Genomic DNA, 14,190 nt, shown 5'->3' on the forward strand with positions numbered 1-14,190 from the left:
AACCCCAAATTTCTCCATATGTGCGTGGGAACTCTCTTCTCTGCTCATGTTTCCATGGGGAGGGAATGACACTTAAGTGACACCCCTGGTTTTTTGCCTCCTCCTTCACTTAGTCTTTCCTAGAAACATCTGAGTGACTTACATGACTGGTGGTTTGGGGAAAATAATTAGGTGGTCAACGGTAATGCTCTTGACTAAGAAGAAGGTTGGCAGTTAGAGTCTATCTAGAGACACCTTGAAAGAAAGTCCTGATGATCTGCTTTCAAAAAGAACCAGCTATTGAAAACCCTAGGGAGCACAGTCCTACTCTGACACACATGGGGTTGCCATGAATTGGAATCGACTTGATGGCAACTGATTTGGACACTCAGTGTCCCCTGGAGAGATCTGAGTGATTTATGTGATTGATGACTTTGAAAAAAATAATTAGGTGGGGTAGCTTGGCTCCCTCTTCTTTCTTTTCTTTCTTTGGGATCTATCTCCCTGCAGAGAGCACATGAGCTGGTTTTCTCTCAGCTATGCCATAAACACAGGGGGCATGCCTGCTCCTGCTGGGTGAGCATGTCTCAACCCGGCTTGCCATTTGGGGCAGCCATTGGGCCAGATCTAAGCTATGTCCTCCTAGGCAACATTATCCATAATTAAGGTGGTATTTTGACTTCCATCTGCCCATCTCTCTGCATTCTCTCAGTAGGTTCTAAACTTGGGTAGAGTAAAAGACCAAATCCTCAGAGGGCAGGAAACACATGTCATTGATATCTGTATCTTTGGTGATACACCAAGTCAGCCTCAATGAACACAGGTAGAACTGCCTGGTAGAAACGAGGAGATGAATTCTCACCTGCACTGGTGGTGATTTCTTGTCACTTTCAGTACTCCCCTCCTCTTGCGACCACTGCTTCCTGCAGTAGCATAAGAACATAAAGACAAAAAACCTTACTTACTTAAGCTGATTTATTTTGGTTCTCATTCTTTTTTGCCCCCATATTCACTTTCTGCTGCTACCTGTGTAAGTTAATTAAATATCTTCATATACGTGGATAAAGAAGAATATCAGGAAATAAAAACTTTAAAAAAACCCTCTGCTTAAAAACTTTGATTAGTTTCATTTAAAATTTATTTTAAAAAGTGAGGTTTTATAAAATAAAGTTTGTATTTTTTTTCATAAAATGGTATTACTCATTACTTTCTTTTTATTAATTTTTTAAATTCAGACTTTATTTTTTAGAATAGTTTTAGATTTACAGAATTAAGCAGCCCTGCTCTACTCAGTTTCCACTGTTATTAACATCTTGCCTTGGTGTGGTACATTCGTTACAATTAATGAACACTCTCTGTGTGGATCATAATAAATTACGGATAACATTGTGAAGAATGGGCATTCCAGATGTTTGTTGATTTTTGTTGTTGAACGTATGGTGCAACATATGAGTGGAGCCTGGGCTCTGGGTCAGGTAGACCTGAGTCCATGCCTTTCTATCCCTTACTTCCAGTGTGACCCCGGACAAGTTAGTTTTCCTTGTTGATCCCTCATTTCCTCATTAGTAACAAAGGGATAGAACTATGCATATTGTAGTATTTAATTAAATAACTTTTGTGCCTAAAACAAACAAACAAACAAACAACCCAAAATCCATTGCTGTCGCGTCGATTCTGACCCATAGTGACCCTATAGGACAGAGTAGAATTGCCCCATAAAGTTTCCAAGAAGAACCTGGTGGATTCAAACTGCTGACCTTTTGGTTAGCGGCTGAAGAATTTAACTACCGCACCACCAGGGTTTCCGTTTTGTGCCTAGTACATAGAAGTGTACATATTTGGCTAGTTATTGTTGTTATCCACCACTTGTCTGTCAGTTTGTTGTACTGTGGTGGCTTGTGCATTGCTACCATGCTGAAAGCTATATCACCCATATTTCAAATACCAGCAGAGTCACCTATGGTGAACAGGTTTTAGTGGAGCTTCCAGACTAAGACATTAGGAAAAAGCCCTGGTGATCTACTTTCAAAAATTAGCCACTGAAAACCTAATGGGCCACAACAGAAAAATGTCTAATATCGTGCTGAAAGATGAGCCCCATTTGTTGGAAGACACTTAAAATACACAGTGGCCATGACATTGGACTTGAGCATATTAATCATCATAAAGATGGCATAGAACTGGCAGCAAGTGGTTCTGTTGTATATGGTGCCTCCGTGAGTTGTAGCCAACAGAACTGCAAACAACAACGTTGTTGTTATATGCTATCCCAGAGAGGATTTTTTTTTGCTGAAGAAATCCTTTTCCTGTTTTAGCTATCCTTAGTGAGGTCGGTAAACAGGCAAATGTAAGGAAAGGTGAAAAGAATCTGGCTGGAGGAGCCTCCATTTTCAAATAGAAGCATGGAATGTCCCCCCTTGCCTAATGCAGAGGTGGAGGTGGATACAATGACAGGTGGATACAACAACAGGTATGTTTTCACTTAAGACCCAGGAAAACACTTTCTTATTCTCCAACACCTTCCACAGGGTATTTTTGGTCTCTTTGTTACGCAAACTGTAAATGAGAGGGCTCAGCATGGGGATCACCAGGGAATAGAAAAGAGATATAAGCTTGTCCCTGCCAAGTAATTTGCTGGAGCTGGGTCCCAGGTACATGAAAAAGGCCATTCCAAAGAACAGAGTCACCACCATCAGTTGAGAGGCATGGGTGTTGAAAGCTTTCCATTGGACTTCCACTTAGTGGATCTTCAAGACAGCGGAAACTATGTAACTGTTGTTAGGTGCCATTGAGTTCCAACTCATAGTGACCCTATGTACCACAGAAGGAAATACTGCCTGGTCCTGCCCCATACTTAGAATTGTTGTTATGCTTGAGCCCAATGTTGCAGCCACTCCGTCAACTTATCTTGTGGAGGGTCTTCCTCTTTTCCCCTGTACTTTACCAAACATGATGTCCTTCTCCAGGGACTGATCACTTCTAACAACATATCCAATGTATATAAGATGTAGTCTCGCCATCCTTGCTTCTAAGGAGCATTCTGGTTGTACTTCTTCCAAACAGATTTTTTTGTTCTTTTGGCAGTCCATGGTATATTCAATATTCTTACCAATATCCCGATTCAAAGGCATTGATTCTTCTTCAGTCTTCCTTATTCATTGTCCAGCTTTCACATGCATATGGTGTGATTGAAAATATCATGGCTCGGGTCAGGTGCACGTTTGTCTTCAAGGTCACATCTTGGCGTTTGAACACTTTAAAGAGGTCTTTTGCAGCAGATTTGCCCGATGCAATGCATATTTTGATTTCTTGACTGCTGCCTCCACGGGGTTGATTGTGGATCCAAGTAAAATGAAATCCTTGACAACTTGAATCTTTTCTCCATTTTTATTGATGTTGCTTATTGGTCCAGTTGTGAGGATTTTTGTGTTCTTTATGTTGAGGTGTAATCCATACTGAAGGCTGTGGTCTTTGGTCTTCATTAGTAAGGGCTGCAAGTCCTCTTCACTTTCAGCAAGCAAGGTTGTGTCATCTGCGTAACGCAGGTTGTTAATGACTCTTCCTCCAATCCTGATGCCCTGTTCTTCTTCACAGAGTCCAGCTTCTGGGATTTTTGCTCAGCATACAGATTGAATAGGCATGGTGAAAGGATACAGCCCTGATGCACACATTTCCTGACTTTAAACCACGCAGTATCCTCTTGTTCTGTTTGAATGACTGCTTCTTGATATATGTACAGATTCCTCATGAGCACAATGAAGTGTTCTGGAATTCCCAGCCTTCGCAATGTTAGCCATAATTTTTTATGATTCACACAGTAGACTGCCTGGGCATAGTCAATAAGATACTGGTAAACATCTTTCTGGCATTCTCTGCTTTCAGCCAGGATCCATCTGACATCAGCAGTGATATCCCTGGTTCCATGTCCTCTTCTGAATATGGCTTGAATTTCTGGCAGTTCCGTGTCGATACACTGCTACATTCACTTTTGAATGCTAATCAACAAAATTTTACTTGCATGTGATATTAATGATATTGTTTGATAATTTCTGCATTTGGTTGAATCACCTTTCTTGGAAATAGCCATAAATAAGGATCTCTTCCAGTTGGTTGCCAAGGCAGCTGTCTTCCAAATTTCTTGGCATAGATGATTGAGCACTTCCAGCATTGTATCTGTTTGTTGAAACATCTCAACTGGTGTTCCGTCAATTCCTGGAGCCTTGGTTTTTGCCAATGCCTTCAGTATAGCTTGGACTTCTTCCTTCAGTACCATTGGCTCGTAATCATATGCTACATCCTGAAATGGTGGAACGTAGACTAATTCTTTTTGGTATAGTGGCTCTCTGTATTCATTCCATCGTCTTTTAGTAATCTCATAATTAATTTTCGCTTAAGAGTATGTTTGTGTGTGTGTTTATGTATCCTGGGAGATTCTTAAAGTAAAAATTGCATATGGTTTTCTTTTACATATGCTTATGTTTTAAAATTATACATTTTTTTTGTGTTAAATATATGGGAACACACATTATACATACACAAAAACACAGATATTATACCTTGTATAATTTAAATTTAATTAAAAAAAAATTTTTTTTTTGGAACCAAATAGTCTCTTGTAAACCCTCAGTGCAGTATCTTGCCCCTAGAAAGTAAAGAGAAAATGTTAGAATAAACTCAGAAAATGGTACGAGGCAGGGAAATTTAATTTTTATGAAAAGAATGGCTTATATTTGAATTTTAAAAAAACATCTATTTACAAGGAGGAAAAAACAATCTTCTTGTGTTGATGGATAAAGGAACATACTGAATATGGCAGAATATGATTCTGCACTCTGTCCAATTCAAAGGCCAGTGTGAATTCTGCTTGGGGTTTCTTAGGCACAAAATTCAAGGATACAGTCAAAAGTGTAGTGAAGCATGTTTCTTCTAGGCAGGGTATAACAACCATTTGAAAGTTGTAAATGAAGAATTTCCAAAGATTTTTAGATTTTAGTATAGCATTTTCTCACTTTGCCTAGGCCACCCATCATGCTGGGATGGTTACCTGGGTCCTCCAGCTTACCTCTGGCACCCTGGGCATGGATCTGTATCCTTCATGTCCTTTCACTGAAGGCTTCTTGTCCTACATCTTCTCCACTCTGGGATGATATCTGGTGCCCTCTAAGTGTCATCTATTGTTAGGCTGCTGTTAGGTGCTGTTCAGTCAGTTCCAACTCATTGTGACTCTACCTGCAACAGGACAAAACACGGCCCGGTTCTGTGCCATTCTCACAATCATTGCTATGTTTGAGCCCATTGTTGTAGCCACTGTGTCAGTTCAAAGAGTAATCTAGACCATCGGAAATTAATCCCTAAAGAGACAGTATTGAGAGCGGACAACTTTTCTCTTTCAGTCTGGTATGGGTGCTCACATTGCTGTAGCCTTCTGGAGCTCTATCTAAATTATGAAGTTGTGGCATTGTGTCTAGCTTGCCTCCATAAACTGTGTCTAAAAACGGAATTTTTTAATTGTGTTTTTGGTGAAAATTTATAGAGCAAATTAGTTTCTCATTAAATAGTTAATACACAAATTGTTTTGTGACACTGGTTGCCGACCCTGTAATGTGTTAATACTCTTCCCTTCTCCACCCCAGGTTCCCTGTTTCCATTTGTCCAGTCCCTTCCTGCCTTCTTGCCTTTGCTTTTGGGCTAGTGTGCCCATTAGTGTCATATACATGATTGAACTAAAATCCCCGTTCCTCATGTGTGTTATTGTTGGCCCTTTAGACCTTTCTAATCTTTGGCTGAAGGGTGAACCTCAGGAGTGACTTCAGTGCTCAGTTAAAAGGGTGTCTGGCGCTATACTCTTGGATTTTTTCCAGGCTCTATCAGACTTGGTTGCTGAAAGTGAAGAGGACTTGAAGCACTTACTAATGAAGATCAAAGACCACAGCCTTCAGTATGGATTACACCTCAACATAAAGAAGACAAAAATCCTCACAAACTGGACCAATGAGCAACATCATGATAAACGGAGAAAAGATTGAAGTTGTCAAGGATTTCATTTCACTTGGATCCACAATCAACAGCCATGGAAGCAGCTCTCGAGAAATTAAAAGATGCATTACATTGGGTAAATGTGTTGCAAAGGACCTCTTCAAAGTGTTGAAGAGCAAAGATGTCACCTTAAAGACTAAGGTGCGCCTGACCCGAGCCTTGGTATTTTCAATCACATCATATGCATGTGAAAGCTGGACAATGAATAAGGAAGACCGAAGAAGAGTTGACGCCTTTGAATTGTGGTGTTGGTGAAGAATATTGAATATACTGTGGACTGCCAAAAGAATGAACAAATCTGTCCTGGAAGAAGGGCGGCCATAATTCTCCTTAGAGGCAAGGATGGCGAGACTGCATCTTACATACTTTGGACATGTTGTCAGGAGGGATGAGTCCCTGAAGAAGGACATCATGCTTGGCAGAGTACAGGGTTAGTGGAAAAGAGGAAGACCCTGAACGAGGTGGATTGACACAGTGGCTGCAACAATGAGCTCAAGCATAACAATGATTGTAAGGATGGAGCAGAACCCGGCAGTGTTTTGTTCTGTTGTGCATAGGGTCGCTATGAGTCGGAATCGACTCGACAGTACCTAACAACAACAACTTCAGACCAACAAACCTGGTCTTTTTTTGTGTGCATTTGAATTGTATTCTACATTTTTCTCCTGCTCTGTATGGGACCCTCTACTGTGTTTCCTGCCAGAGCAGTTGGTGGTGGTAACTGGGTACCATTTAGTTGTTTTGGGCTCAGTCTGGTGGAGATTGTGGTAGTTGTGGTCCATTAGTCCCTTGGACTAATCTTTTCCTTGTGTCTTTGATTTTCTTCATTCTCCTTTGCTATAGCCCAGATGGGGCTAGTAGATTTATCTTGGCTGCTTGCAAGCTTTTAAGACCCTAGACACCACGCACCACAGTCAGACGTAGAACATTTCCTTTATAGACGATATTATGCCGATTGAGCTAGATGTCCCCTAAGACTATGATCCCTAGTCCTCAGACTAGTAGCTTGGTCCCTCAGGGCGTATGGATGAGTCTGTGAAGCTTCTATGACTTTCCCCTTCACCAAAGTTAACATTTATCTACTATTTAGTTAGGGTTTTTCCCTCCCTATGCCTCCCCTTTCTCGTAACCCTCAAAGACTCTTTCTTTCTGTGTGAAAACATTTTGGAATATTTTAAAAGCAGGAATATAAGGCCAGTACCAAGTGAGGAATAGTGATACAGCTGGCTGGTAGGGGTGTATTTTAGGGTGGGTTTTCCTTGTCTGTGTTTTTCTCCTAAATCTCTGTATGCAAATGACTCTTTACTTCCCTTACATTGGTCCACCCACACATACATCAGAGCATGCTAAGAGAGAAACCAGGATGGTATAGGTCAGTCAACGTATCCTATTCAAATTTTAGTTGGCTACGGATTTCAACTATTTGTTTGGCAGATGAAGAAGTTGACAGGGGACCAAATGAAATGCAATCTTACTTTTCATTTTCTTTAACAGATAGAAGGTGTTAAAGAACATGTTAGAATGAACAAAGAGGAATGTGGGATGGTTTGATTTGTAATCTTTTAGATAATCTGTCCGTGAATTAATAAAAGAAGTACGCTTTTTCTTTAAGCATTTGCTTCTTGTAGACACGTGAATCAGGTGTGTTCTAGTGATGCAGACAGGAGAAGATCCCTTTTTCCCTGGAGCAATGTCAGGAATGAATGGCTGTAAAATGATATCAAAATTCTTTAGAAGACCTCAAAGACTTGCAGTATGTACTCCTTGGTCAGGTGATAAGGACAACCAAGGATCTTTCTTAACACTACAGTACAGAAGTTTTTATGGATGAGCTTGTTTCAGACTTCATCAAATCCTGTATGTGGCAGCAGTAGTAAAATGTGCACTTAACTAAGCATCAGATCTCTCAGCTCTAGCTTTGTTGCTGCCATTAATTAACTAGGAAACCTTTGATAAAACAGGAAACCCCTCTCCGTTTCTGCAAGAGAAATCCGGAGGCTTCCTTAAAAAAAAAGATATGGAACCCGAATTCTGCAAGATTAGCCATGGAAAACAAATGTCCACGTAGGAAGAGCTGGGTGCATTTTTAGCCTCGACTCCTATTCCCTGGAGAGTATTTTACTAATTCTTGCTTGGTCTACACATGTTATTGCTACAACTTAAGAACAAAACACCAAACCAGTTGCTGTCTAGTTGATTCCAACTCATGGCACCCTCATGTGTTGCAGACTAGAAGTGCACTCCATAGGGTTTCTAAGGCTGTTATCTTTCGGAAGCAGATCACTAGGCCTTTTCTGAGGCAACTCTGGGTGAGTTTTAATCCACCAACGTTTTGTTTGGTAGTAAAACTATTAAATGCTTGTACCACCCAGTGACTCCTACAAATCAAGAATAGAGAGGTCGTTTCTCCCAATCTCCATTTCCATGCCTATAAAAGGGGTTGTTTGGACAATATAAACATTTGAAAGAAAAATCAAACCTGCTGCCTTTGAGTTGATTCCAACTCATATTGATGCTATAGGACAGATTAGAACTTCCCCATAGGGTGTCCGAAGCTCTAAATCTTTAGGGAAGCAGACTCCCACATCTTTTTCCAATAGAGCAGCTGGTAGGTTCAAACTGCTGACCTTTCAGTTAGCAGCTGAGTGCTTAACCTCTGCACCACCAAGGCTCCTGAGATAAACCTTAGAGTCTCTACAATAGCTGATAATTTATGGACCAGAGACTCTAAGTTGCCAACAAACTCACTGGGAGGCAAGGCTGGTGTATGGATGATTGTCTCAAGACAACCTGATTATATAGGACTCTGTTGTGGAAAAAGATAAAGTTTTGTTGTCAAGGTGGTGTAGAGATAGGGGCCTTCTGTTGTGTTGTGAAAAAACTCTTTTCAATTCTGACTTCCCAATCTAGACTTCATAGCATCTATTTCTTTTTTGGAAGGTCCAAGTCTTCTCTTCAGTCTCCTCATGGCTGACTTCATCTCTTGGTTCCTTAGGGTGTAGACCATAGGGTTCAGGACAGGGCTGAAGACAGTGAAGGTGATGGAGACAACTCTGTCCATGGGGAGGGCAGTGAAGGGCCTGGCATAGACATAGATGCAGGGCACAAAATGCAAAGTTACCACAGTGATTTGGGCTGTGCAGGTAGAGATGGCTTTCTTTCTGCCCTCCCCAGTTTGAGACCTCAGCATCATCAAGATGACAGTATAGGACACCAGGATAAGGACAAACCAAAGGGTAGTGAGCAGCCCGTTGTTGGAAATCATCAGGAGCTCAAGAGCAAAGGTGTCTGTGCAGGCAAGTTTGAGGACCTGGGGGACATCACAGTAGAAGCCATCAACAACATTGGGTCCGCAGAAGGGGAGTGGGAGCAACAGGGAAATTTGCACTAGGGAGTGGACAAAGCCCCCCACCCAGGAGGCCACAATAAGTACAGTGCATCGCCCCCCACTCATGATGCTCATGTAGTGCAGGGGCTTGGAGATGGCCATGTAACGATCAAATGCCATCAGAGAGAGAGAAAAAACATCTGCCCCACCAAGGAGATGAAAGAAAAACATCTGTGTGATGCAACCATTGAAGGAGATGGTCTTTGTCCTTGAGAGAAGGTCTACTAGGATCTTTGGGGCTGTGATGGAGGAGAAGCATATGTCCAAGGCAGAGAGATTGCAGAGCAGGAAGTACATGGGTGTTTGAAGGCGAGAGTCACTAGTAACAGTGACTATGATGGCAATGTTTGCTAACACAGTTGTTATATAGACCATTGATAAAAAGAAAAATAAGAGGAAGCTCAGCGCTTGAGTCTGGGTAAGTCCACAGAAAATAAATTCGGTCACCCTGGTATAATTTCCCAAGGCCATTGGATGGTTTCCTTCTCCATATACACCTGTGAAGGAAATAATAATATTACTAAGACAATGAAATCAGGTAAAAGTTTATTTGTTTTATAGAAATTCAATATGCAGAAATATGTTTTTCTGGTCACATATTTTGTTCTTCATGAACTTGCTGTGTTACGTGAGTAAGTCACTTAGTTCTGCTTGCTCCAGTTCCCTAATTTATACAAGGAGAGGTTTGGACTAGATCACTAGTTTCTTGACTGTGGTCAGTGGGGGCGTGTGAATACTGTCGAGCTCACTCCTAAGGGTTGCTGAGGAAGAGAATGTAGACAGGCTTATTGGAAGGATTTGTGAGTTCTATATACTTTGGTGATTCAGAGCAGCTCAGATTTTATTCACATCTACTTTTTTCTATGGCCTAAAAGGCTTGAAAGCCATTGGAATAAATTAATCCTCAGATACTTTTCAATAACAACATAAAATAAATGTATTTGAATAGTATATTATAGTTTTCAAAGCTGCTGAACACCTAAATGTAATAAAATTTCCTGACAGATCTCTGAGACTAGAAGGGAAGGTGTCATTATTCCAGTTTGCGTATTCTGAAACTGAACTCAATAAAAAAAAAAGAACTCAATAAGGGTAAGTCAATTTTCCTAGGCCATAAAGTAAATTAGTGGTAGATGGGGAGTAAGAGAAAATTCTCCTCCCTCTTATCTCCAGAATCTTTCAACTATAGTACACTGACTTCCAGTTTCAGTATACATAAATTAAAGAATAATATGCTTCAGGAACACTTTACAGAATTTTGATGGCACTGTCAGTAGCTGGTTTCAACACCTGTTCCAATTCCTTTCTCCATGACAATGGAATTTTAAGCTACTGCCCTTCTATTACCTTTTGGAAATCATAGATCTTATCTTTATTTTTTTTATTTCTTGAGTGCTCAGGTGTTTGGAGGAAATGATATACTCACTGCAAAGAAGATGCTGAGCATGGTTTAGGAACAACTCTGTTCATGAAGAAGATGGCAAAGATCCAAATATATCTCTGTCTCTGACTCCAACTCTGGCCCCATCTCCATCCCCTTACCCATACTCATGTCTCTCTGTATCTATTTATCCATCCATCTATGTACCCACCCACCCATCCTTCCTTCCTTCCTTCCAGCCATCCATCTTTGTATCTGTGGCTTGAAATTCTGGGTTCCGCAGTGATGTAGTCAGTGCCTTGTTTCCTCCTGTCTCGTTACTATAAAATCTAAGCAGTGTCTGTTGAGAGAGGAAACAGGGCATTGTATAAGACAGTCTCGTGAGAATTCTACTTTCTTCTCTTCTCCCAATTTGTCCTGGCTTCTCTATACTAAACTACACCCTTATAATCTCTCCTTAGGTTTTTGCACTGGTTTCCTAATTGGTCTCTCTTTTTTAGGTCTAGTTTTTCTCTAATTCATCCTCTTTGCTATTTATAGAAATATCTTTATCAGTCATAAAAGGCACTGTTATTTCTTTGTCTGAAACCTTTCTATGGCTTCTTATTGCCTACAGAGCAAAGCTTATAGTTCTTTCATAGCATTCAAGTATTTCCTCTTTCTTGAACATTGTATGGTGCTTTGTTTTTTGGACCCCTGTTTCAGAGGCTCAGACTTTATGCAGCTTCTTGCTGGTTCTCACCTCCGTGTCTGCCTTCTTGCTGCTCTCTCTTCCTGCCATGTCCCCCTCATCCTCAAAACCTTCCACCCCTGTGTATTAACAAACACTGATCCTTCAACACTTAGATCCAGGTTTCCTCCTGTGTGGAAACTTTCCTGACACCCTCAGCTAGATCTCTCATTTTGACTCCATCATTTGTGTGGACTTCTCTTCTGGCACCTGTTACAGTTTATCATATCTATTTTCTTATATGTTTGTCTTTTTAGTTCAGTATAATTTCCCTATTAAACCTCAAGTTCAACTTGCATGCTCAGTGCTTGGTTCATCCCAATATTGTCATAGCCTTTTCTGGCACTTAAAATAAAAAACCAAACCAGTTTCTGTCAAGTTGACTCCAGCTTATAGCGACCCTGTAGGACAAAGTAGAATTGACCCATAGATTTGAACTGCTGACCATTTGTTTACCACTTTGCCACCAGGGCTCCTCTCTGGCACTTGTGTGTGTTTTTTGAATTAATGAAGCATCGTAGCTGGCTTAACTATGTTGACACTGCATGTGGGTGAGTGAGAGGGACCATGATGAGCACAGGAAAAATTCTTTTGCTGATATCTTTGACTTGGCCTCTGTGATACTGGATAAAGATTTATTTTCTCATCCAGCCTATAAAACAGCACTGTGACCTTGAGAAACTCAATTCCCTTCTCTCTACTTCAGATCTTCAGTGTGAAGTGTGGAGGGGCAGCCTAGTGTGATGCAGTGGGGACAATGCCAAGAGTTTTGGAGTGGTGCATACCTGGGTTGGAATTCTCCCTCTTCCTGTTACCTGGACAAAGTGTTTTAATTTCCTTCAGTTTCCTCTTCTTTAAACTGAGAAGCATAACATTTACTTGATTGGGTAGTGTGAAAAGTAAATATAATATAGTTGTAATGTGCCCAGCCCATATTAGGCATTCAACAGACTTGGTTCCTTTCCCATTTTCTGAAAACGGTTCTTTTTCCATCTTCCCATCTTATCACAAAGGGTTATTTATGAAGACATTTGAAAATATAAGATGCTATTCAAAAAAAGAAGAGCTCTTTGAACAAGCTTGCTTATTTTTGCTTTAGTGAACTTGTGTGAATTGACCAAGTGGATCAGAGTCTTCGAGACTGAGTCAATGGGTTGAAGAATATGGCTAGATCTGTATCAATGGGAAAGGAGATCTGGTGAGTCATGGGCAATGGGAAAGCATGTTGCTGACTTTGAGACCTCCATATTTTCTGAGGAAATTTAGGGTTAAAAACATGCTTTTTTTCCTATCCATCAATTTCATGGATAAATGCTAAGGTGAAAGGAACAAAATCTGCCCCTTATATGCAACTCAACTGTTCTATGAAGCACTAACTGCCTTCTCTTTACCATGCTGACCCTGTTTCTGTGGCTGCTTCTTTTTTATTAAGACCTACCACTTTCCCAGTATTTCACATCCACTTCTTTATTCATCACTTCAGTAAGGTTTTTATCTATTTTTTCAGTATCTTGTTGCTTGGTACATTTTTCCTGCTTACTATATTTCATGCATGCATAATTCACAATGTTTCACATACTGACAGTCCAATGTACTTACTTAAACCATTCAGTCTTCAACCATGAATTTATACCATCTGGGACTGGAACCTGAGCCTCAGTGTGTGATGCTGGGGAAACGTTGAGTCTGAGGTGAAGTTCTTCTGAAGTTTAGGTATTCCAGACTTCAATGTCTTCTCTTTAATCTTCACATTGGAAAAGACCAGACTCAGAGTCACACCATCATGGCTCTTCAGCCTTTCCTGAAATGTTCCTGTTATATGCACTAATCCCTCAGGTCCAAGCCTATTTTAGGAATTTGTAAAGGGAATTTTATTGGATGTGACTGAATGGACATTTTGCTGGTGGTGTTGGAGTTCCAGTGGGATTTATTTAAACCTTTGTTAAGTCATTATTCTATGCAAGTTCTCTCTCTCTCTCTCATGTACAGAGGAAGACACCCACTTTTCTTCTTGCAAAATTTTTCAAGACCACAGAAGACACAAACCCATTTATTCTGTGATTCTTTGAGTTTTGGGGAAATTGCTCTATTGAAAAATCTAATGTCATTTGATCATGCATTCTCAATGAGGGCAATATTTCCTCAAGGGGACAAAAACTGGCTCTTGGGGTGAGATAAAAAAAAAAAACTTAGATATTACAATGGTTTTTAGCTCTTGAAGAGCCTCAATACATCAATATATGTACAATATACCTGTAGTATTAAAATTTTATGGAAGAGTGGTTAGGAAAAAAAATCTAAAAAGACTCCTTGAATTGGGGGACAATAGTTTAAGAAGGTTGAGGAGCACTGTCCTATGATGAAGAGCCTTGACCCACAGTCTGTCTTGTAGGACAAAGAGAGGATCATAGAGCGGTGATGCCTCCCAAGACCTTCTTAGGCAAATATGAATGCAACACAACAATTCGGCATCTTGCAAAACACTGTTAAGTGTGTTGCCGTTTCCTGGGCTTCCTTACTCCTCTTGGCTAATATTTAATTTTTTAAATTTATTTTTATTAGTATTTTAATTTTATTGTGCTTTAGGTGAAAGTTTACATGTAAATTATTTTCTTATTCAAAAATTTATACACAAATTGTTTTGTGACATTCGTTGCAATCCCTATAATGTGACGG

The 14,190-nt window shown here is 40.3% G+C and overlaps 1 protein-coding gene across 1 annotated transcript; it reads right to left on the reverse strand.

The window, feature by feature from the left end:
• Positions 1-8,681: 8,681 nt before the first annotated feature.
• Positions 8,682-9,874, reverse strand: LOC100663648 (olfactory receptor 4D11-like). The gene has a single exon (XM_010599212.3). The coding sequence runs from the start codon at positions 9,872-9,874 to the stop codon at positions 8,903-8,905; it is 972 nt and encodes a 323-aa protein (XP_010597514.1). The 3' UTR covers positions 8,682-8,902.
• Positions 9,875-14,190: the final 4,316 nt, after the last annotated feature.

Source organism: Loxodonta africana, chromosome 7 (genome assembly GCF_030014295.1).
Source record: "Loxodonta africana isolate mLoxAfr1 chromosome 7, mLoxAfr1.hap2, whole genome shotgun sequence".
Lineage (NCBI taxonomy): Eukaryota > Metazoa > Chordata > Mammalia > Proboscidea > Elephantidae > Loxodonta > Loxodonta africana.

Excerpts from the sequence above, each read along its gene's own strand:
- LOC100663648 (XM_010599212.3), bottom strand. The coding sequence starts at position 9,874 with ATGGCCTTGGGAAATTATACCAGGGTGACCGAATTTATTTTCTGTGGA.